The sequence below is a fragment of the Brassica napus genome, chromosome C8 (genome assembly GCF_020379485.1).
Source record: "Brassica napus cultivar Da-Ae chromosome C8, Da-Ae, whole genome shotgun sequence".
Classification (NCBI taxonomy): Eukaryota; Viridiplantae; Streptophyta; class Magnoliopsida; order Brassicales; family Brassicaceae; genus Brassica; species Brassica napus.
The window spans coordinates 35620847-35644730 of record NC_063451.1 but is presented as its reverse complement, the minus strand read 5'-3'; the positions used below and the strand labels follow the sequence as shown (position 1 = coordinate 35644730).

Here is a 23884-nt window from a genome sequence, read left to right as displayed (position 1 = left end):
TCAACAAGAGGTTAAGATACATATGTACATCATCAACCATGTACACACACGACCTTCTATCTGAAAGAAGAATATGATTCACCTCCTTGGCCACATCAGACTTAGTCAACTCAAGTGTTGACTTCCCTTCTTTTATTATTATTGCCCCTTGCATCTCAACGATGTAGGGGGGGCTTATTGGACAAAGAATTTTAGAGGAATTATTAAATTTTGAGATTCTATTCTTATTGGTTTGTGAATTTTTAAAATCTAAATAGAATCCATTATTATTGGAGTGATGATTTTTAAATTTCACTCAAAATCCTTTGTTATTGGAAAAGTTTAGTTTTCATTGAATTTAAGATTCTATTAAAATCTATTGTTATTGGGATGTAAATTTTCTTTGTTTTTACTCATAATACTCAACTTTGAGAATATCATCTATATCCATAAGATTTTTGAAATCAATGTAATAAAATACACTCACATACACAAACTCAAATTGAATAATAAAACAATATACAAATCACAATTTTAACATAATACAATTCACAACTTAAAAAAATAGAAAAAATATTTAAAATTTAAAATAAAAATTGTAAAAATAGTTTTAAAAAGCACTTTCGTATATTTTAATTAAACATTTCAAAAATAATAATTCAAATTTTTTTTACAAAAATTCAAATTTAAAACATATATTTCGAAATTATATAAAAAAATTTTTACTATTTATATATCTATAAAGTAAGAAGTAGAAATTAATTTTTTGGTCATTTTATTTCTTGAGATCTTTTTTGTGACAAAAACTTTTTTAAAAGTTGTTTAAGAATTGCCTTAATTGAAATTATTTTTTTTTTCTACCACCATTAATTTCTTACTTTAAAAGTTAATAACAATCAATAGAATTCTATACACAAGTAATGAAAATCTATGTAAAAGTATTTGATAAAATTTGTTAAATCTAGTTAACTTGTAAAATCCTCTCAACTATTAAAATCATCAAATTCCACAGAAATTCATGTTCTACTAACCCCCTTATTCTTCTCGAGCCTGAGCAACCCCAATCGTGTAAACATCATAATACTAATATTGTAGGATGGTATCTTTTTCATTTAAATTTTAAAATGTTTCAAAATTTGGTCAATCACAAAGAAACATGTGCCGTGATAGTTTCGAAAGGGTTTTTTTTAACGTCTGATTAATTATGCTATTGCAACGACGAGAAATATTATATAGACGATTCTATGGCCGACAATTCTACCATCATATGAGAATGCACGTCTGACTGCATCGCTCTGAGCCGTCCTATGAGATTCATGTTCAATGATATGCCCTTGCACCTTGCTGAAGAACTCTTGTAACCATTTTTCTCCATGGTCTGCATAATTTGCGTTTTCTGGAGTTTGAACCCCAGACCTCCTAGTATAGAAGCATTAGTGAACCCTTAGTTAAACCACTGGACTAAGGAGGGTTCCACCGAAAGTGTCTTTTAAAAGTTCTAAAATATATACCAAAGAGCACCTGGTTTTTAAGACAACAGAAAAAATTCTAAACAACTCCTTTGTTTTAAGAACCTTAGAGCATGATTATTGGGAGGTTCATAGGGTGGAGTTCTTAACGGAATATAAGAATCAGTTTCTTAACTTTTAACTAAAAAAACTAAGAACCGGTTCTTAAATAAGAGTTTTAAGAGCCGGTTCTTACCTTTTGTAGTTAAAAGTTAAGAGACGGGTTCTTATATTCCGATAAGAACCTCACCCTAAGAACTCCCCGATAATCATGGTCTTATAAAAACCTACCCATCCATGTGTCATTTTTATATTAGTTCAAATTTAAAATAGTAAATAAAAATTAATTACTTAAATTAATTGCAATAAAATATTAATGATTTGTTTTTTTAGATACTTAATGGAGTTCTAACTGTTGTGGATGCTCTTAGATACTCAATAAGCTAATAATGGGTTATTCAACCCGTCTTCCTTTTATCCCTCTTATAGTTAGGAAAATAGCATTCTTTTATTTGAAAGGTATCACGCAAATACTCCAATTCTGAAAATGTTTTCCGTTTCCATTTAATTAGCATCTTTCACTGATCACATTTGATGAAACAGAAAACTTGGGCAATTGATATACGTATTTATATATCAACACAATCAAAGAAGCACAATCAGAAAATTACTAGCCATGAATTCCCAAACCATTGTGCACCTCTTCACTATCGCAAGCCCTGCCATAATTGTCCCGTGCTAATGTTGTTTCTACAACATGTCAACATCTTGCGTTTTATGTTGCATACGATTAAGAACCTTGGAGTACACATTCTTATATATTTCTTGTAGACACTACAAAATATGTTCCAGGCATTACAAACCTGTGAAATTAATCCTGCTACCTTTTGACTTTTCTCAGTAATGCCATCCATGTTTGAAAAACTGACAAAGATAAACATACAACTCCATCATCAAGGAACTATAGACCATCTGCATCTAGTTTTCTTTTATGGTCAGTTCTTAGTTCATCAAAAAAGCATGATAATAACCAAACATTTGTCTTTATGGTTTTGTTTTAACGGGTTGCAAAGACATTCAGATTTTGACTACTTTGGATATAGCATAACTGGGTTTATAACGTATGCATGAGAGTATTCAAGTTGAACAAGATCGATTGATATTCCTCGAAAACATTTGATTATTTGAGTACATTCTACCAATACATGGAAAACAAAACTTGCTTGCTTGTTGGGTACACTAGATGCTGAACAAGAAAATATTTTATTTGTATAAATGTTCAGTAATCGTTGTGTACATAAGAAACAAACTAGCTTCTTGTTTGGATTCTACCAATGCTAAAAATAGATTTAGGTTTTGTTATTTGATTTGACTTCTTCCTTCCCTTTGTGACAGACACATTTGACAATAACCAGGACATTATTAAATGATGATAGGGGAAGCTTTCAGGGTTAATGTGAGCTATGTTTCCATGATCTCTCTGCATGCATGAAAATGGAAGAGTTTGAGGCAAAGAAGAATGAGGATCAAACTTTGGAAACAGATTTTGCAGAGAGACCAATGTGGCTGATGAAATGCCCTTCTCTCATCGCTTCTGCTCTCCAATCTCTTCCTTCTACGGATGATTCATACCTTCCCGTCGCCAAAGTCATCCTCTCCTTCGATCCTCTCGCTGCCTTCGACGAAGAAGAAACCAAAGTAATTTCCATTTTTTTTTCTTGATCTCTCTCTCCCTCTCTAGATCTTCTCAGTCATCTTCTAGGGTTGCGTTTGCTTTCTTGCGCGTCAAGCATGTGATTCTTTTGACTCGTGCAGTTCGTAATGGAATTAGCTAGGGCTGGATCTGGAAACATTCCAAAACGTTTTGGCTTGGATATGTCTAAGGATTTCATTCCCATGTCTGTTTTCTCTGAGTCTTGTTCACAAGGTAAGGACAACTTCTCCCTGTCCCTATGGCATGAATCTTTGGTAGTAACACTACACTAGTCAGATATTGACATTCTCTAATGATAGCATTCTCATATCTTTGTTTGTTGTATCACATTTTTGGATCATTATTGGGTTATGGTTCAGCATTAGTCTGTTTATTTACCATCCAGAGATGAACCTGATTCTGTTTAAGGATCTTCTTTGGAATGTATAGGGAAAATGTCAGTAGAAGGGAAGATTAAAAACAAATTTCACATGAGTCCTCGTACCGAAAACATGGAGAGCTATGGCAAACTTTGCCGTGAAAGGGCTACCAAGTCTATGTGCAAAAACAAACAGATCCAGGTTTCTTTTAAAGAATGGTTTATACCACTGCATCTTTACAAAAATGATCATGTTTATGGTTTTATTTTGGACCAGGTCATTGATAATGCCACTGGAATGTATATGTGGCCAACACCGGGAACTGTAGCTCCCACGGGAACTTTTGTATCTATCTAAATCACTCTAAACACACATTACCTACTATTGTTTTCCTTATAGATGTGAAAATTCAACTCATTGTTTTGTATCAGGAAAAGAAGAAAGTGACAACCAAGACAACAGAAATGAAGAGAACAAGAAGGGATCGAAGAGAGATGGAAGAGGTCATGTTTAATCTCTTTGAAAGACAATCTCACTGGACTCTGAGGAACCTCATTCAAGATACAGACCAACCAGAGGTAAACCTAAAGGCAAAGAACTTTTGTATAGTAGTGCTTGATTGAGAGATTTCAAAAGAGAACAGATACAAAAACTGAGATTTGTACTGTTTAATGAAATGTGTAACGGTATTGAATGTGGTTTGGTGCAGCAATTCTTGAAAGATTTGCTTAGAGATCTTTGCATTTACAACAACAAAGGGAGCAACCAAGGAACTTATGAGCTGAAGCCTGAGTACAAGAGATCCACACAAGAATAAGTTGTATATGGTCAAAAGGGTTTGTTCAGGTTTTGGTTAACCTAACAAATTTCATTTCGAGTAAAGGCACAACCTGATGACTTTCTAAAACATTTCTCATAAATTTGATTTCAACTTTCACAAAATGTAAAAACAAAAAGTTGTGGGGTTACTTGTCCTTTTAAGAAATTTTAATCAACAAAGTAAAAAGATTAAGAAATGGATTCAAGGACACTACCAAGAACCAAAACATTTGATATATGATTGAAGTCAAATAGTAAAATAATCAATGAGTTACTTGGGAGATCTTTAGTTGATTTGGTCGGCTGTATTATATCCATGAACTCATAGTCAAGTCCTGTTTTGGTGGAAGGACTCCTTGCTTATAATACATATATCCCTTGACTATGTAATGTGATGAATCCGAGGTTTCAGGGATAAATGTGAGTTAAGAGGGATGGTGCATCATCTCAGTGCCACCTTTTGTGTGTTTTAACGCCGTCATGTGATTCTCCCCTTGTCATTAATATTATTAAATGCAGTACTATCAGGTAATGCTTAAGATGGAAGCATGTTATCATCTCGTACGTTGACTATAAAACTCTTCATAAGTTTTCTTGAAGTTGGGGAAATAGCTGACTTTTCTTAAACAAATAAAAATAATAAGAGAAGGGGGGTGGTGTGGTCGGCGCCGTCCCAAAGCTCCTCCAAGTACATAAAAATAGTATTCAATGGGAGACGATAGTAGTCTATATAAATAGAAAGATAAAGTGAGTTAGAGAAGCAGAAAGCTCAAGAAAAAAAAATGATTTCATTGTTGTTTCCACGGTCTCCTTTGTGCACAGTAGCCATACTATTCTACACATATGTGTGCATTCCTTTAGGGAAGTTGAAGAATCAGTGTGGAGAAGTTAGATCGCACGATGATGATGACGGTTATAATCTAACCAGTGTGAAGTTCGGAGACAAGGAAAAGAAGGAGGAGGAAGAGATATGCTGCTCAATATGCCTTATGGATTATGAAGATGAGGATGCGGTGACACATCTTCCAAGATGTAATCATCTCTTCCATGTCCATTGCATTGAACCTTGGCTTCTCCGTGGCAGTCTCACTTGCCCTCTTTGCAGATCTTTTGTATTCTCTCGAACTCCTACTCCTCCTACCCACAACAATGTCATTAATGCTCATTCCTCTTCCACCTTCCATCTCTCTCTTGTTTCCTTTTTCTTCTTGTTGTTTCTCCATCATCTGATTGAATACTTGTTGTAGCCTTCATTCTTTGTTAGCACACTCATTCTTTTATATATATTTACAGTGTATTGTTTTGTCTTCATTACCAAACACAAAGACATAATCGCGTTGATGTCTCCATATGATGATTATTTAAGAAATACTAAACAGAGACAACAGCAGCACTAGCTATTAGTTGTACATGAATCACTCCTATGTTTCCCTCCAGATGAGTTGTTACCGTGCGTGTGAACTGTGAACCAAACATTTTGGATGTGTGTCTAAAGCCCAATCAGTGACAGGATTAGTAGAATCATTTTTCTGATGGAGAAAACGGACATGAATTGCTTATGTCATTGCCTAGTAAGATTTTGCTTGCCATCAGTTTTCTTTTTGACTGTGAATCTAAGAAATCTTAGAAGCAGATATATAGCATACACGTGCAGCAAGGTGCAGGGGACCCACTTTATGTTGCGGAAGGACAGCCAAAATGCTTTGATCCAGATATTGTAGATGCTACTCCAGCTGAAGATGGGTACAAATGTGCACATTCCAATAGATTTTCCACATTCCCTGTCCCCAAAAATTGAAAAATATCGAGCTAACTACTTTGGTATGATGCAATATTACATTATATAAAACGATGCAAACTAGTGGTTCTTGTGGAGTATGGGGGTTGTGTACAGGCTGAAAACGTAATCAAGCTGTTCCTGGGAACCGTGGATATCATCTATTCATCTTCATGCACATCAAGTAGTAGAGCTACCAAGCCTGTTGAACACTCGTAAGGTATGATAAAGCCACTCTAGTCAAAATCAGAACGTCTTTGCAAAAGTGTCCAGCTATCTAAATCAGCTGATATTCATCGTGTTACCATCGTGCAGGTTTTAAAAGTAGTGGCGCCATTACCACCAATCCTCCCAAGAAGGTAGAACAAAAACAATATCCTTCTGCAAGTTTAGTTGGATTAGTCTTCCACCAGACAACATTACATATCATTCTTTAAAGGTTATCCTTCTTGAGAAACATACATAGAGCTAAGCTAAGCTAAGCACTCTTTCCATGTTATTATCAGCAACCTTACAAATACAAACATCAGCTAACTTTAAGTTAAAATCAAAAGAAAGAGAGAAAAAAATGCCTATATTGACTGACATTCTAAATTAAGAAGAAAAAAGACAATAAAGTGAGATTATGATACAGATAGGATGACACCAACAAAGAATATGCCAAACCTCCAAAACGAACTAATCATTGACCCTAAGAAAGCTTTTTCGATTCACGTTGCTGCTTCTGCTACACCATTTACCTCTCCTCCTATCTTACCTTTATCCTTACCACTCGAGACCTCTGATCTATCTTCGATTTGCTTCCCAAAGCTCAGAATCCCACTGACATCCAGCTGAATCTCTTTGGTACTAACAACTTGCTGCTTCTGATGTGTGGTAAGTGCTTCGGGGTAACTTGCAACCAACTTGGCAGACTCTGGCAAAGATGTGAGCCCGGTTTGGATTCTGTTGCCATCCCAGAAACCATAGCTCGTAATAGGAACATTTTGAAGGTGCTGCTGATTAATGTACTGATGTCCTGTCTCATGGTCCCTGCTCAAGGTTGATGATGGCCTGATACTTCCTCCTGGATTGTGTTTTTGCTTGCTTCCATTCTCATCAGCGGTTAGTACTGTGCCAAACAGCTTCACATCTCCATTCTTATCGAGCCTCTTTGTATCAGACAAACTAAATGAATGGCTCCTGCTGTGACCAGATCTTCCATCCTTTTGGAACACTGTCAGAGGCTTAGTAGCTGAGCTAGTACACTTTTTGAGTGAGAAAGCTTCACCTGTACGTTGAGCCTTCACAATCAAATCAGATTTTGACCTAATTATCCTGCTCGGATCTTGCGTGAATGATATCCACGGAATTTGACAAGATTCCGTACTGGTCGCATGTAATTGACCGTTCTGCTCAGGTTTGACATGGCCCAAAACCTGACTTCTCCTATCAAAATCCAGATTGACCTCAGAAAACTGCCAGCCCATGTTATTTGTTTGCACAACAAGAGGATTTGGCAACTCGGACTCTATATGGCAATTGGAATCTCCTTGTGGTACACTGACGCCTACAAGGTCTTCCTCAATTGGAACATGGTGCAGACACTCGGGATACCTGAAACTTGAAGACGCAGCTTCAGCCTCAAGGCCGGAATTTCTGGTTCTGTTTACAGCTTGCATCACTCCATCCTGCATCTTTGAACTTTGTTTAGGCACCACAGCACCTTCACATCCTGAGCCCTTCTCCACAATATTATTGGAAAGAACGATTGACCCACAATACAAGGGGTCAGAAGATACAGCGATGGGTGTTAAGTTACCTTCATCTATTTCCATTGACAGTTGATCACTGCTCTTAATTTTCTCCGCAGCTACAGATGTCAAATTACCTTCATCAATGTCCTTTGAAAGTACATCATTGCTGTTCATTTGGTCTGCAGCCTGACAGTGGCTCTCAACAGTGTTAATGTCTACCAAATCTCTGCAAGGTTCCGAATCCCCATTGATATTTGCAGTGCTCACGAGATTGGTACCATCTTTCAAACGCAATAATGCCAGCCCATTCTCCTGTTCTGATCTACTAAGGCCGGCTTCCACATTTTCAAAGCCTGAATGGTTAGCTCCCTCCTGATTCATGTTAAGAGGTGAGGTAAGCGTATTCAAACCAATCTTGCTACTAACTCCATTATTGCATATGCCAGAGTTACTCTCCGTAGCACAAGGACCATCCAAGTCGCTTCCACCACCCTCATTGGCATTATCAACACTTGCAGATGCACTCACATTTCTAGATCCAGACTGTATACATTCCAGCCCAAGGCATTTCCGAACTTTGCTAAAGAAAACCCTACACTGATCCGGAGACCTGGTCCTGACAAACCTCGATAATGAAGCAAAATTCTTGCCAAATAAAGAGAAACCCTGTATAAAGGCAGATCTCTCAGCATCGGTCCAATGAATAGGCCCCGTTTCCCCGCAGCTCTCTTCTGAACATGAGTCATCGTCTTCATTGCTGTTCTCATTATGTGTAGTATGAGATATCCGAGGTTTCTTTGCAGCAGGAGCAAACTTCAAATGATCCATACACCCCTCTCTAGAGTTCACGGAAGTCCTTAAGCAGGAATTAATCTGCTCTGATGACAAAGGACCAACAGCTACAACATCTGCACCAAGAGTTCTCTTACGAGGGAAATCGAAACTGTGGGAGTACCCTTCAGAGTAATTGCCATCGCGCTGCAACGAACTAGAACTGCTGCAACCTCTAAGGGTGATCCTTTTGGAAGAAGTCTGCCGGGTTGATGCAACCTTGCCTGCGTTTGCTGCAATAATGGAGACAGCACCTAAAATATCAAGAGAGGCAGCCCCCATCTCACGTTTCCACTTTTTTGTTGGCGCCAACATGTAGGTGTGTTTCCCTTCTTTACCAAAACTACGCTGCTTCTTAATTTTCGCAAAACAATCGGACTTGTGGTTTTTGTAGTAGTAATCAATACAGTCCGCAGTTGTCTTCTGAGTAAGAAATGAAGCAATTTTCTTGAAATCCTTCCCGTGCATTGCTAGCATACTAAGGAAAGTCTCTTTCTCCTCTGAGGTCCAAGGATTAATCATTGTTCTTTCCTTCTCAACGTCGCATGGATCTTCAATCAGCCCATTGCTAGAGATAAACCGCGACCTCACTCTTTCTTTCTCATCCAATATCATCGCAGGCATTCTCAAAATGTCTCTAAAAGGCTTTAGACGGGTATTTTTTAGTAGCTTTTTCATGTAACTTACGAGCTCTGTCGTGGAGGCTACACTATCCCTTCTTTGAGCTGCACGTGAAGAGTAAACAGCTATTAGATTTTAAAATTCGATGAATCCAAATTTTTTTACAAAGCAATCTTTTGGACTACACCTCCTAGCTATACAAGCTAGGTGTTAATATAAATATTACAGTAGAGACTATTAGAATAAACCCAGAATCTAACAAAAGTTAATCTAGCTTTACCAATCCAACAAACTCGTTGTTATGGAATGACTTTGAACTTAGCTTCCAAATAAAAAAATTATGTTCACTATTTGACAGCTCCTGCGCCCAACGTATTGCACTGACAAAAAATTCCTCAAGAGTTCTAGATGTTTTCTCTAAAAAACTCATGCTCCTCAAGTTTCTACAACTAAACATATATTTACCTCAGAAAAAGAAAAATCAAAGAGTAAATAATCTGAAGAACCGCATAACAAGACTGGCATCTTACAGTTACAAGATAAAAACCGAATTCTATCCAGACAAAGACAAACCCAAGGAAAGCTTAAAATACTAAGAAAACAAAGCAGAGAGAAAAAGAGGTTTAAGTACTTTACCTGAAGAATAGAGTCTCAGGCGTACAGGTTGGGAAAGCTTCAGATGCCCACCATTTTTTGCATAGGGAAATACTTCTGTTTTTTTGTTACCCTTGGGTTGGTACTTTGCTGAAGCTAGTTGACGCACATCTTTCTTCCATGCGAGCTGAAACGCTTTAAACTGAAGGAGCAAAATTTTCTCCCTAGCTCTCAAGACCTCTATCCTTTCCGCAATTTTTTCTTTGACATGAGAATCAAACTGCCTTTGACATCTGCCAGGCAATCTTGACTCATCAAACGAACTGAAATCTCTTGGGAGCAATTTATTAAATACTTGAGATGATTCACTGGCATATATCTTATTGGTAGATAATAACTTAGCACAGAGCAAGTCTTCATCAGAGACCATGCTATCATCAGCAGAAGACAGGTCAACAGTTTCCTGATTGGAATCTGCCTTGGTAGACGGTATGGGCAATATATCTTCATTGCTTCCGACAGTGGCAAGAAACTGGGGTAGAGCATTAACTTCTCGACAACTATCTTCAATGATTCTAACAGGAACCTTGGCTGAAACAGCTTGATGAACAGTATCTCTCACCAATGTTTGAGCCACAGAGAAAGCTACTGCTTTGAGACCCAATACACAAGAAGCTTCCTGCTGCACATTTTCGTCTCCCTCGGGAAGGTCGGAACTGGGTCCAACAACACGGCACTGTCTTCCACATTCAAGCTTCAGAGCCCTTTGTTTGCTTTCAAGCAGATCAATTTCAGATTCAGCCATCTCCACAGCTTTCAAAATATCACCTTTCCAGGCAAGTAATTTTTTCATTGACGTCAACTGGACGGAACTGGAATCCCCTGTACCAGGATCATCAGTACCAAGCAATTCATTGAGCAAACAGCCAACTCGCTCCATTGAGATGTTATCAAGCTCCTCTATATTGATTGGAAGTCGTTCAAGGTGAATACTAGACACGGGACTAGGTGAACGGCACATGTTACTGACATCACTAGCACCAATAGCAGCCTTCGCAGATGACTTATCTGCACATACAGAAACGAAATTAGGTGGAAGACATGATAGAAAGAGAAAAGGAAAATCAGTGTATACAATATCAGGCATATGACAGAAGAGCTCCAGTAAAATCATAGAGATAACTCCAAATAGCACACAGAGTAATGTATAACAAAAATTACCGTACCTGGTGATGAATTGCAAGCTACAGAGGATGGAGTTGTAGGGGAACCATAATCTGGAGCATTGGTTGCTGTAGGACTTTTATCAGCAATATTTTTGTTCAAAGAATGCATTTCTTCTGCACTGTTCTCCAACAAGTCTGTTCCATCCTCGGTTGTGTTAACATCAACTTTCTTATTCTCGTATTTCGCCAGGCCCTCACCCCACCCAAGACGTTGTTTCTTTCTAGAACTCATCTCCTCAGACACAGTAGTTTTGGCACATGCAGTAGCATCTCCTGAAGAAGTTTGAGTCACAGCAACAGTTTTAGGAAGGATCTTATGTTTTCCATCACTGGAATCAACAGCCCCCAAGCTTTTCAAGCTACTTGAGTGACTAAAACCTGAACTCTGAGACGCAAAACTCCCAGAACGGGTCCACATTGGAAGCTTCCCAGTTGCTCCCAGAGAATTCTCCTTCCCATTTTCCCTGACACCGTCTAAATCACTAACCCCATGTAACTTATTATCGTGCATGTCTTTCAGGAGAATCTGATTCCGAGTTCCCTCTATCTCTGCATTGAGGATTGGAGGATCTAATGAATTATCATCAGCTAGCCTTCGACCGCGCATCAAACCATTGGATTGCTTTGCTGGAGAACACTCCTTGTTTTCATAACTGTTCACCGAAGAGGGCCGATCAAACAAGCCAAGACCGTCAGAATGAGGATCTGAAGGAAGTGATTGCCTTTGATCCAAAAATTTCTGCTCGTTCTTAGATCTAACTGTCCGAACAGGGGTGCACAGCTCAATATCCATCTGCTGAGCGGAGTTGGGTTGTTCCCAAGAGTTCACCACAGTGGTATGAGTATCTGAAGCAGGTGGTGGCCTCTCCTCAACCGACCTTCGACCATTTCTAACACCACATGGCCTATCAAAAGCTCTATAAGATCCGTTGTTCATCTCCCATGTATTGGACCTCCAGTCCTTCTGGCTTAAAGGAACTCTATCATCCCTGCAATTCCTGGTGTATCGCCAGTCTCCACGTGGTGCTGATGGTCTGTAGTAGTCATTCTCAAACATCCGGGCACTGGACCGAGAAGATGTGTAGCCATGACTAGACTCCTCCACAAACTGGTACCTTCCGCCCTGCTTACCATGAGCTTCAGAAAACATTACAAAGAAGTGAAAATTAGAAACTCCGCAAGAGCTATTCATCCACATATAAAATACAAGTTTGGACTTTTACTGCTGAAAAAAAAGGCATACGAACCATCATAGAACAGCAAGTGATAAAACTCTAGGAGACAACAGATTCCATTAAGACAAGTAGTCCAGACAAGAGTTTCAAATCTACCAGGAAAAAAACCCATAGATGTAATAAACCCACAAAAATAAAACCTTAGTGCCATCCAAATCTATAACATGTCAAGCTAAAACAAACAACAATCCACGATTCTGGAAACATCTACTGGTGGAAACACGTCTTCTATGATGATGAGTCAGGAACAAAGTTATATCCTTTTCTCCTCTTTTCAGATTCCTAAGCAGACAATACCAATTCAATTGTAATAACAAAATCATCTTCCTGCCAAATCTAAATCTAAAAATTAAACAAAAGCACAAAACGAAGCTGGTGGATTCTAAGCCCTAATAAGCGAGAAGATAAGGTTAGGAATCTTACAAGAAGGCCTGCGGAAGTCGGCAGATCCTCCCCACCGTGAAAACTCGCGGTGAGAAGAAGAAGAAGAAGGAGAATCCCTCCACCTGAAAGGAGGAGGATCGAAAGGCGGCTCGGAGGGTCTCTCGTGCTTCCTCTGCCTCAGAAGATCCTTCCGATCCCAAGATGAGTGATCCTGCGGCGGCATCAAATTACCCACAACAATCGCATAGGACTTAACCTTTAACCCACTCCAGACTCCGCGACCAAACGAGATAAGATGGGAGCTTGAAATCAATCAATGAAGGCCGCTTCAACTGGAAAGGATAAAAAAAAAAAAAAAAAATCAAATCGGAGAAGCCGCAGTTAGAAATTAGGGTTTCGTCAAAGTTGAGAAGAGCGGAAAGAGAAACCTGGAAGGAGGCCGAGCTGTAATCACTAACTGAGATAAAAGAGAGAAGGGAGATTCCACCGTGAAGAGAAAGAAAAAAAAAAAAGAAAGAAGCTAAAGATAGAAAAAAGGTTGCTTGAATTTCGGGTCGTAGAGTAATTGGGGATTTTATCAGGAGATTGGTTGATTCTCTCTTCCAATTAGCTCCAGCAAGAAGATGAGATAGACAATTGAGGGGAGAGAGAGAAAGAATGAAAGAGAAAAATCCCTTGTAACCTAAAGACGCTTATAAAACTGTATTTCATAATATTTTTTGGCGTCCGCATTAATATAAACGGAAAGTAAATCATGTGAGAAGGAAAATAAGTATTATTTTTACTTAATTACTCTTCTACCACCGTGTATCCGGTATCCCCCAAGACCAGTCCCTCTATTCAAACGGGTATTATATCTATTCAAACAAATATTTGGTGGATATCCGTAATTTCATAAATATATACTCCCTCCGTTCCTTAATGATAGACTTTTTAGAAGAAAAAAATTGTTTCAAAAAGATGTATTTTTTGTGTTTTCTATGATAAAATTGTAAACTTCAAGAAAATTAATTGAATTTATTGAATTACTATTGGTTAAAAGCTATTTGAAAATTGAAAATTGCAGAAAATGATATATTTATTATGGTAGTTTAATATGTTTTCTTAATATGTGTGAAAATACTAAAAAGTCTATCATTTAGGAATGGAGGGAGTATATTTTATAAATATATATTATATTTTTAACAAATTCAACCACTTTTATTTTTGAAAATTTTAAATTATTTAATATCTTATTATTTTAAAAATAAACATATATTTATTTATTTTACTTATTTTATTGTTTAAAATAAAAATTAAACTATCAAAATATTTAATCAAATTTTGCATCAACAATTATAATAAATTTAATCATGTATATGTTTCACTATATACATGATTAAAACTCATTAGCTAGATATCAGAATGCAAATAGATTTTTTGATATATCTATTACAATAAAGTTGGATTATCTCAATTCTCGTGAAGCCACTTCAGCCGAAACTATCTTAAAATTGAACACATATCATCTCTTATTCCTCTCATATTCCGTGTTTTCTTAAACCAAAAAACAATTACAAACAATATTGGACCTTTCCAAAACAACAAGAAGCTTTAGTCTGTTCGGGCTTCGCAAATATGTTTGTGTATTTGTGAGCATTTCCAAAACTAACTCATTTGGTCCGGGTTCTCTTTTTGCCGTACTCGAGCAATCACCTCGCTGTTCTTCCTTTGTTCTTCGTCTCACGGCGGCAACTTTCTTATGTATCAGCTGGCGTTTCTGTTTCTCATCCTTTTAATCACAGCATTAACACCAGCCCCACTACTCTCCCCACTCTCCGTCAATTAAAGATGATAATTATCATGAAAGCTAACCTCTTGGAGCTGTACACTATAAATATGTTTCATCTCTGCGATGAAAATTCCAAACAGCTAAAAAATCTCAAACTCCAGACGTTGTAAAGCTTTGATTCCAACAATGGCTAACTCCTACGCGCTTCTTGCCAACTTGAGGGATGGGTGTTGTTCAAACACCACTGAGGTCCGTTATCTCCGGTTCTGGTAGGCTTGGAATATCAGGAAAGGAGGCGAGCTGATGAGTGTCGACATGCTCTTGGATGAGCGGGTAACTTCGACTAACCCAATCTCGCTAATTATTTATTTTTTCGACTGTTTCAATTCGGTGGTTTGCAATTGTTTTTTTCAAAAGAAACATTCGATGCTTATCCTAGGAACCATGAATGCAACCCGAAGCCACACGTACCGACCATATCTCAGTGAGGGATCCATTTATTCGCTTAGTGGTTTTGAAGTTACACAGAGCAACAATAATTTCCATCTATCTGACGCCCATGTCTCCATTCGATTCAGCGATGGCACAACGTTCGTAGAACTTACGACCAGCTATTAGAACTCGCAAATACCATCAGACAACTACCATGTATGCTTTAGACATTTTCTATATCTAATTGTTAACAAGTTTTTACCTTATTTTTGACGGCACTGAATTTTTAAACGTGGAAGATGTGCTTGGTGAGATAATTGTAATACATAGCACCATCAGCGACGGAATACACGGATCACAGCGTGTTATGCTTACACTCTGTGTAGAAAGGTACTTTATAAAGTTGAAAGTCAAGAGTCTGACATCGGTAAACTGTATATCTGAACGTTGTGTTTTTTATAATTATTCTTCACAGGGGCTTGAATGTATGTGTTAGCTTGTTTGATGGTTTAGCTTACGCCTTTCATGACAAGATGACAAGCTACGGGGCGGAGCCAAAAGTTTTGTTGGTCACTAGCATCAACCCCAAGGTTGTTGGAGGTGAGTTACCTGGAATTACCTTTCCTCTATTGCCTTGATTCTTAACTTTACTTTACTGCCCTGCAACTGAGTATGAATTCTCCCAACTACGATTGATATCTTATGTTCTCCAACAAACATATAATCTTTCAACTGTTATTTGGAGAACATATATGAGTCAACATTATTTCATGCAAAGAACAAACCCAATGCATGAAATTTACAGAGATCAACACTTTGATGAGCAACCGGTGGTTGAGGCAAAAGGATGGTAGATGGACAAATAAAATCAGAGCTTGAAGTGGAACAGGTGAGCAGAGGAGACATGTATGTGCTAGAGCTTGAAGGTAACTTGAAATTTTACGCTTAGCTAGAGACCAGCATGCAGAAACAGTATTGACTAGGGCTTGAGTGAACCCTACTTTTTGGCTCTACTTTTGTAAGAATAAAGCAAATGAATATATATTACAATGTACATTAAACTCCAAAGCATATGACTGTTTCCGTAAACCCAGTTCAGAGGTTGTTCTTTTTTTTCTCAGTTTCTCAGGATGTTCTTAATATCACATGCACAATGAAACTTATCGTAGGGAGTATCGATAACAAAAATAGAGCAAGACAAATACAAGCATTTGGATGATTTCATTTATTATAACTCTCCTTGCTAAGGGTTGAAGACTGTCTCATGACAATGAAGTTAAAGGATCCACTTTTCTCTATTAATAAATATTCTGTTTGAGAATCCAAGATAAAAGAATGTAAGAACCTAAAAAGTATGTTTTGCCATTGTTATCTAAGCCTTTTAGTGTTAGTTAATTTTGTGAAAAAGTTTTTTTTTTTTTGTTTCGATCATCTATCTATATATGTTACTGACTAAAAAGTTTTTTTTTGCAAGTCTTAGGATTTTTTTCGATGGATTGTACCATTTAGTAGTTGTAGTGTTTACTTCTTTTTTTGATCAAATAGTGTTTTTTTTTCTTCTTAATTTGGTAAAAAGTACCTAGGAACGATCTATAGTTCTACTATTTGCTATCATTTTTTTATCATTGGTGTGTTGAAGAAAACGATGGAAGCTTTTTTTAGTATGTACAGAACTTAGGTTAAATTCACCCCACCCTTTAGCACCAATTAAATTTCCACATAGATTATTAATTAAAAAATATTAAATTAAACAAAAAATAGCTATAAAAAATAAAAAATACTAATTTTAACGACGCTAACGCTTACACATAAACCCTAAACCCTAAATCTTAAATTCAAAACCTTATACCCTAAATTCTAAACCCAAGTCCAAACACCTAAACCCAAACCCTATACCCTAAACCCTAATCCTAAACCCTAAACCCTAATCCTAGACCCTAAACCTAAACCCTATATCTTATACCCTAATCCTAGACCCTAAACCCAAACCCTATACCCTAAACCCTAAACCCTAATCCTATACCCTAAATCCAAATTATATACTTTAAACCCCAAAAATAGACTATAAACCTATAAACCCTATACCCTAAACCCAAGTCTTAGACCCTAAACTTAAACCTTAACCCAAACCCTATAGCATCTAAGTTTGGGGTTTGGGTTTAGGGTTTACCGTTTGGGTTTTAGGTCTAGGATTTGGATTTAGGGTATAAGTTTTGGGTTTGGGTTTAAGATTTACGGTTTGGGTTTAAGATTTACCGTTTGGACTTATGGTTAAAGTTTTGGGTTTAGGGTATATAATTTGGGTTTAAGGTTTACGGTTTGGGTTTAGGGTCTAGGACTTGAGTTTAGGGTATAGAGTTTAGGTTTATAGTCTAGTTTTTGGGTTTATGGTATATAATTTGGGTTTAGGGTCTATGATTAGGGTTTAAGGTATAGGGTATAGGTTTTGGGTTTAGGGGTTTGGATTTGGGTTTAGAATTTAGGGTATGGGGTTTTGAATTTAATATTTAGGGTTTAGGGTTTACGTGGAAGCGTTAGCGTAGTTAAAATTAAATTTTTTATTTTTTGTAGCTATTTTTTATTTAATTTAATGTTTTTTAATTAATAATCTACGTGGAAATTTGATTGGTGCTAAAGAGTGGAGTGAATTTAAAGGTTCACGCTAGGGGATGAACCTAAGTTCAGTCCTTTTAGTATTACTAAAATGTAATTATTCAGATTAAATGTAGAAATATTAACTCAGATCTTTCCATAAAGTTTCACTTTGAAGAATCAATCACATTCCAGTTTAGTCAATTTAGTTGTATTTGTAATCAGAAAAGTAAATTGTTATACACAAGCGCCCCTTGAGAAGAATCTTTTGTTTATACTTTCCATAGAGACTATCACTTCAAAAACTCTGAGCCACACAACTCGAAAGCAAAATAGTGAAAATTTCTTCACAACCAACATGTGAATGGTGGAAGAAGAAAATAGAATGAATATTCAGGAAACGTCCATAAAACCAAAGGGTAACCCGCTATCTTGATACATATACCATTACCCCTCCTCCAATCATGTTCAATCAAAATAAGTTCAACCAAAAATTAAAAGAGCAAATCTCACAATTTTTTTTTCCTTTTGATTATCAAGCTCAAGTTAAGGGAGGTTAATAAGATACTAAGAGAAATTACAACAAAAAAATTATACTTAATTAAAAAAAATAGCAACCAACAACAAAAACTAACAAATAAAACAATTACATAAAAGCAATAATGATTTTTATTGTTTTCATAATATAAACAAGATATTAAAGTTATTGTATCCATTCAAATAAAACATGTAACTATTTAATTAATTAAAACAATATACAATCACGAATTAGTTAAATTAGACGATCATAACATCACAAATTAGACAAATTAGACGGTCATAACATCCTAAACACGACAACTTTATATCTAGAAATATTCATCAACGTAAGTTTCATAAACAGAAATCAACAACATCTTTAACCAACTAAAATAGCCACTCTACATACAAAAAGATAACATTTTCGTACGAATCGCAGACCAACCACTAGTTATCATAATATAGTTAAGACCCTAGAAATAGTATCTGCCCATGGATACAGTATTGTTAAGGGTTTTTATGGCGGACATATATATATATATGGGTGTGTATTTTTGTGTAATAGCGATTCTTGGAGTTGTTGTATGTGATATGAAGAATGCAATAACAATTGTAGCTAGTGTAAGGGAGATAAGCTCAAAGACAGCAAAGATGAAGACAGAAATGGAGGCCGCGAGAAGCTTAAAAGAATAAGGTCGTAAGGGTGTCAAAAATCGATGAAATGTTATAGATTAGAAATGGATAACTAACTATTTTTATTGGTTGGAATAAAAGTATCACATTGATAGTCTTAGAGGCAAGATTGAACTTTTTTTGTATATTAGATATTCAGCATTAATACTACATATCACGAATCAAAACTCTTGTCCGATAAGTTTCGAAAAAGCAAAATTGGATGTTAAAGCTCAAATTCATTACTATAATTTTTAGAATTAAAATACAAAGTGAAGTCTATGTTTTTGTTTAATGAGAATATAAAAATTCCATTAAATATAAAAATATATGTTAATTAATTTTTTGAAATCAAGTTTAAATTATTTAATTATATAGTATAATATTCTAAACATATAGATAAATATTATTTCCTTTGTTCCCGTAAATTTTTTAAGAATTTTTTTTTACTCTACAAATTTTCAAAAGATTTTTTTCTTCTTATTAATTAATGTTAATTGGATGCTTTAAAGAAACATTAACTGAAAATTATTTAAATAGATTAAATTTTATTGCTGATAGTTATTGGAAACTACATAGAAAATAAATATTATAGTTATTATAAATATTTTTTATATTTTAATATGCGTAAAACTCTAGAAAAACTTCTTTTTAAACAGAATATTAATAATTTATTACTTTGTCTAAATATTATGTAAGACCTATTTAATCATACAAAAACTCATTCCGCAATTTTTCAGTATGTATATTTTAATTATATATTTCATCATTCCGTGATAAATTATCATCATCTTTATTAATTAATTTATCATTCAGAGCCAATGAGAACACAGAAACATACTTAAATAGAAATTAAAACCTTTGATTGTTGACTCCTCAAGTTAATTTATTAAGAGAGAGAAAGAGGGACGGCTTCTCACCGCAGGCTCTACGCAGCATAAAGTCTTCGAGATCGAAACTATAACAGAACTTTGGATCTTCTTCTTTTTTGGTGATGGCTCATCAAGACAAGTTGGATCATCATCGGTAATACTTGTTCTCTTCTGTCTGTTTTTTCCAAATTCAATCGTCTCTGTTTTTTGGTTCTTTACTTACAAGTTTGTCAACGACCATATTGACTTGAATCTTCTGCAATCGAATCACATTTTAAGAAACCTGATTGATCTGCACCTCATTTGACTGATCAGGTGTAATGATTCAGACGCACAAGATCCTACTTCAATGACCATTGAGTTTCTCCGCGCGCGTTTACTTGCTGAAAGAGCTGTTTCCAAGAGCGCAAGAGCTAAGCTTGATGGCCTCGCTGACAAAGTATTGTCTCTCTCTTTTTTGCTAATTTGCACCATTCCTAGCCTTAGTGTTATCTTCATGTTGTGATCTTTAGGTGGCAGAGCTGGAGGAACAGCTAAAGATTGCGTCTTTACAGAGAAAGAAGGCAGAACAAGCAACTGCTGATGTCCTTGCCATCCTTGCAGAAAATGGGTTTAATGATGTCTCGGACGGTTATGATTCAACCTCTGATCAAGAAAGCTACTCTCAGGCGAGTTCAGGTAAGCGTTTCTATCTGAATTGAGATGGAGCAGTTCCTCAGCATCAGAGAATGTATTATTCTTTTGCAGTGTCTGGCAAAAGCCTGTCCTGGAAAGGGCGCAGGAGAGAAGCAGCTTCTTCAGACAAGGCCAAGGAACCGCGTGATAGGAGACAGAGAGGTTTCGACTCTGCTTATATCTGGCGTCCAAGACACCGCCAAGGAAGGTCTTGTCGACAGATAAAACGCAGCGAATCAAGGTCTGATGAATCTCTATTGTAAAACTTGCTTTTTATATGTTGTGTGTTAAAGCAACCAACGTTTCTTTAACTTTCCAGAACTGTATCTGAAGATCACAAGGGAGATGGAAATGCAATTGTTGATACTGAAGTGGTTCCCAACGCGAGTGAAGAGTCATCCAGAACTGTGGTTGATGTTGTTGTTATGAAAGGAGACGAAAGTTTGCAGAATGTTTTAGAGAAGAGAGACAGCATGGACATCAACTTAGAGAGAGCGTTGGCAAAACGTGCACAAGTTATAGGTTCTTTTGAAGATATGGAAGAGACTCAAAAGCAGTGGGAGAAAGAGTTCACTGATTCTAAATTATCTGCCCTGGTATATGCCTTGTGTCTCAGAGCTTAGGCTATGACCTTTACAAAGATCTTGATATCTTATCTCTTTTCTAATCTTTTGCAGGATTCATGTGACGTAGGGAACCATTCAGATGTGACGGATGAAAGTAATGGGGAAAAAACACAAACTCAGGTTCAAGATTCCACACTAGTAGCCAACGAAGCTGACCAAGGTTCGCCTGATCATTCAGTAACATCATCATCTGATAAGTGCTGCAAAAGTTGCGGAACCAAATCTATGGAACAAGATGCATTTCCTTCAGGAGACAAAGGAAAACAAATACCTGAGAGTCCTAAAAGTGAGTCTTCTCATTCACAGAGCTCTCAAGGTATCTCCCAGCACTCTTCATCAACTATTCAGCCAAACTCGAGAGGTAGCTCCTTTCGTAGTAATGCCACTACTACCTTCCAGAAAGTAGATTACCCTTTAGTTCCAGCGTCAAAGGAGAAGTCTGATAATTGTGAGACAGTGCTCACTGCGCTGCAGCAAGCTAAGCTGTCTCTGCAAGAGAAAGTCAATAGCCTACATACCAGAAAACCTGAGTATCAATCTGAAAGCTCATATCCTTCAACGCCAGGTTCATACGCATTATCCATAGAGGCAGCACCTGGTTCCAAGTCATCTCTCCCTGCTTCCAACACCGGGTCCATGGTAGAGTTTCCTGTTGGATGTGCTGGACTTTTCCGAGTACCCACTGATTTTTCACCTGATGCATCAACGAAGAACAGCATTCTAGCTTCTTCGAGTACTCAGAAAGCTCTGATTAGCCATACACCTGACACGAGTCCTCCTTTGTCAACGGATGAGCGTCCTCTGATCACTCCGTACATTGGTGGACTAAAACTATATGCAGGCTTCAGGGAAGATACTCAAGAATCTAGACATTATAAAGCCACACCAAGTGTTTCAGGCAGCGTCATCTCTGGTTTTGGAGGTAACCAACTATCATTCTCAACTAGCCTCAACTTAGATAGACAAGTGAGTACATATACTCACGTGACACCTACTCGAAGCTTGTATCCTGATTCAGTTCTGCGTAGTAGAGAAATGTATTCGACTCCTTATTACACACGTGCGGTTGGGTTGCCTCCTAGTGGTGGTGGTTCAGGTCCAGCTGACGGCTTGTTTAGGCGAGTATGATTCTGTTGTGTTTTTTGTGTTCAAAGCTGCAATATCATATGTTGAACCTTAGTGTGTTGTATACAATGCGTGTAGAGACCAAACCAGCTTTGTGTGAATTTGTTAGAAACAAAAGTTAAAACAAAATACTGTAAAGAAGATGCAAAAGGTGTATGTATGTGAGTGATTCATAGCGTTGTAAGTAGATGACATTGATTGTTATTTTTAACTTCTGTTTTTTGTACTAGTTCTTCTCTTCGAATCCTATCCTGAGTTGGTTTCGCTTATTACACTTATCAAGCCTTAAATCGTGTGGACAAATCTAGCGGTTCAGACCAAGGTGACACAAACAACATCCATGAACGTGTTACCATCAAAATTGTGGCATCTAAAAGAAGAATATAAGACAAGAAGATGACGTTTTATCAGTGGAAAAGAGAAAAAAAAACTGCATTGGGAGAGGAGAAAAGTAGTGTCATTACAGAAGTAGAAGGAACTCAAGACAGTCTTGAGTAGATACAATGGGAATATAAGAAAATCTGAAAGGGAGTTTTTGCTATACAGAACCAAAATGGGGGCAACAGATTCATCGTCGTCGTGCAAATATGACTAGCAGCCTTCATCATCAATCATCTTCCGGATGAGGAGCTTGATCATCAGCATCATCATCCTCCTTTTTGTCACTTGTGGCGTTCCTCTCATTCCATCTCGCCCAAGCCCACTTCAGGACCAGAAACCCTCCAAGTGCATATACCTGAAAAATATAGTTTTGAAAGCAACCAAGTTCTCAACTTTTTTTGCAGGCTATGAACAAAATCAGAACACAGATTAATGCATAAAACGAAGAAGACAAAAACAAGTGAGCACAAGTAGGGCGTTTCTTCTACGAAGTTATGCAAATGTCGAAGAAGACAAAGTAGTCCGTAACTCATACAAGTGATGCCAAGGTCCTCTAATGCATACTATAGATGCAGGAGCAAAACAAAAAACTGTAGTCAACTTCAAAGTTCAATGTAGCACCACTGTCTGCAACTGAATGAAACAAATAAAAAAAAAAAACGTTGCAAAAACGGTCGTCACTTGTACAAATCGAGAAATCAACTGCTTTTTTTTACTTTTCAGACAAGAAGACAAGCAGACAGAAGTGCGTAAAGAGAAATTCAAAGAAGTTTCAAAGGACTTTAACAATAGACAGAAACAAAGAGACAATCAATCATCAACAAACAGCCATGGTCCTACCATGGACAAAGCTCGCAATAAAACAGCAACACTCCCATGATTGCTCATCTAAGTAATCCTTAAAGTAAAGCCAAGGACAAAAGCTCCCAATGAAATAACAATTCTTCGATATGATTGTTCATCTAAGAACATCTTAAAATACCTGCCAAATGACGAGGGAGTTAGAAGTGCTTCCGGAGCTAGGTTCGGCTTCAAGCTTGAGAGGCTCTGCGTTCTTGGGAGGATTGTAAGGGAAAGTAACCGTCGAGTTCTGAGTCTCCTTGTCCTTGGCGACTCCTCCCGCGGGTTTAGGAGCACCATCGGCGCCGTTAGCGGGAGAAGGAGACTTGGGTTGGAGAAAGGGGAACAAGTTAACGACGAAAGAAGGTAACTTCAGCTGAGGAGGGGAAGAATCGGATTCTCGCTGCTGCTGTGGTTGTTCAGCCATAGTTGTTGAGGATCCACCGCTTAGGGTTCTGAATCGTCGGATTTTTAAGGATACAAATCTTCTGGTGGTCACTTCTCCTCTCTTTCTTCTACACGACGACACGTGCCGCACGTGTCCTTTCCAGTTTTGTTTGTATTAAAAACTTAAATGGGCCCGAAAGTCCAAGATG

The 23884-nt window shown here is 37.2% G+C and overlaps 5 protein-coding genes across 5 annotated transcripts; 3 read left to right on the top strand and 2 right to left on the bottom strand.

Moving 5' to 3' along the window:
• The first annotated feature begins 1861 nt into the window (after nucleotides 1-1861).
• On the top strand, nucleotides 1862-4577 carry LOC106364881 (transcription initiation factor IIF subunit beta). Its single transcript, XM_013804365.3, has 6 exons — nucleotides 1862-3185; nucleotides 3303-3414; nucleotides 3631-3761; nucleotides 3837-3905; nucleotides 3992-4138; nucleotides 4270-4577. Exons 1-6 carry the CDS (start codon nucleotides 2976-2978, stop codon nucleotides 4375-4377), a joined length of 777 nt encoding a protein of 258 aa, XP_013659819.1. The 5' UTR covers nucleotides 1862-2975; the 3' UTR covers nucleotides 4378-4577.
• Nucleotides 4578-5029: 452 nt separating this feature from the next.
• LOC106364882 (RING-H2 finger protein ATL18-like) lies at nucleotides 5030-5686 on the top strand. The gene has a single exon (XM_013804366.3). The coding sequence runs from the start codon at nucleotides 5162-5164 to the stop codon at nucleotides 5624-5626; it is 465 nt and encodes a 154-aa protein (XP_013659820.1). The 5' UTR covers nucleotides 5030-5161; the 3' UTR covers nucleotides 5627-5686.
• A 944-nt stretch (nucleotides 5687-6630) lies between these two features.
• Nucleotides 6631-13465, bottom strand: LOC106367835. Its single transcript, XM_013807692.3, has 5 exons — nucleotides 13212-13465; nucleotides 12823-13115; nucleotides 11165-12301; nucleotides 9981-11006; nucleotides 6631-9448 (listed from the first exon to the last, which is right to left on the bottom strand). Exons 2-5 carry the CDS (start codon nucleotides 13004-13006, stop codon nucleotides 6867-6869), a joined length of 4929 nt encoding a protein of 1642 aa, XP_013663146.1. The 5' UTR covers nucleotides 13007-13115; nucleotides 13212-13465; the 3' UTR covers nucleotides 6631-6866.
• Nucleotides 13466-19630: 6165 nt separating this feature from the next.
• On the top strand, nucleotides 19631-22296 carry BNAC08G23550D. The gene is made up of 6 exons (XM_013807693.3): nucleotides 19631-19795; nucleotides 19957-20080; nucleotides 20154-20319; nucleotides 20389-20557; nucleotides 20636-20912; nucleotides 20994-22296. The coding sequence occupies exons 1-6, from the start codon at nucleotides 19764-19766 to the stop codon at nucleotides 22068-22070; spliced, it is 1845 nt and encodes a 614-aa protein (XP_013663147.1). The 5' UTR covers nucleotides 19631-19763; the 3' UTR covers nucleotides 22071-22296.
• A 182-nt stretch (nucleotides 22297-22478) lies between these two features.
• On the bottom strand, nucleotides 22479-23826 carry BNAC08G23540D. Its single transcript, XM_013807696.2, has 2 exons — nucleotides 23431-23826; nucleotides 22479-22803 (listed from the first exon to the last, which is right to left on the bottom strand). The coding sequence occupies exons 1-2, from the start codon at nucleotides 23713-23715 to the stop codon at nucleotides 22675-22677; spliced, it is 414 nt and encodes a 137-aa protein (XP_013663150.1). The 5' UTR covers nucleotides 23716-23826; the 3' UTR covers nucleotides 22479-22674.
• Nucleotides 23827-23884: the final 58 nt, after the last annotated feature.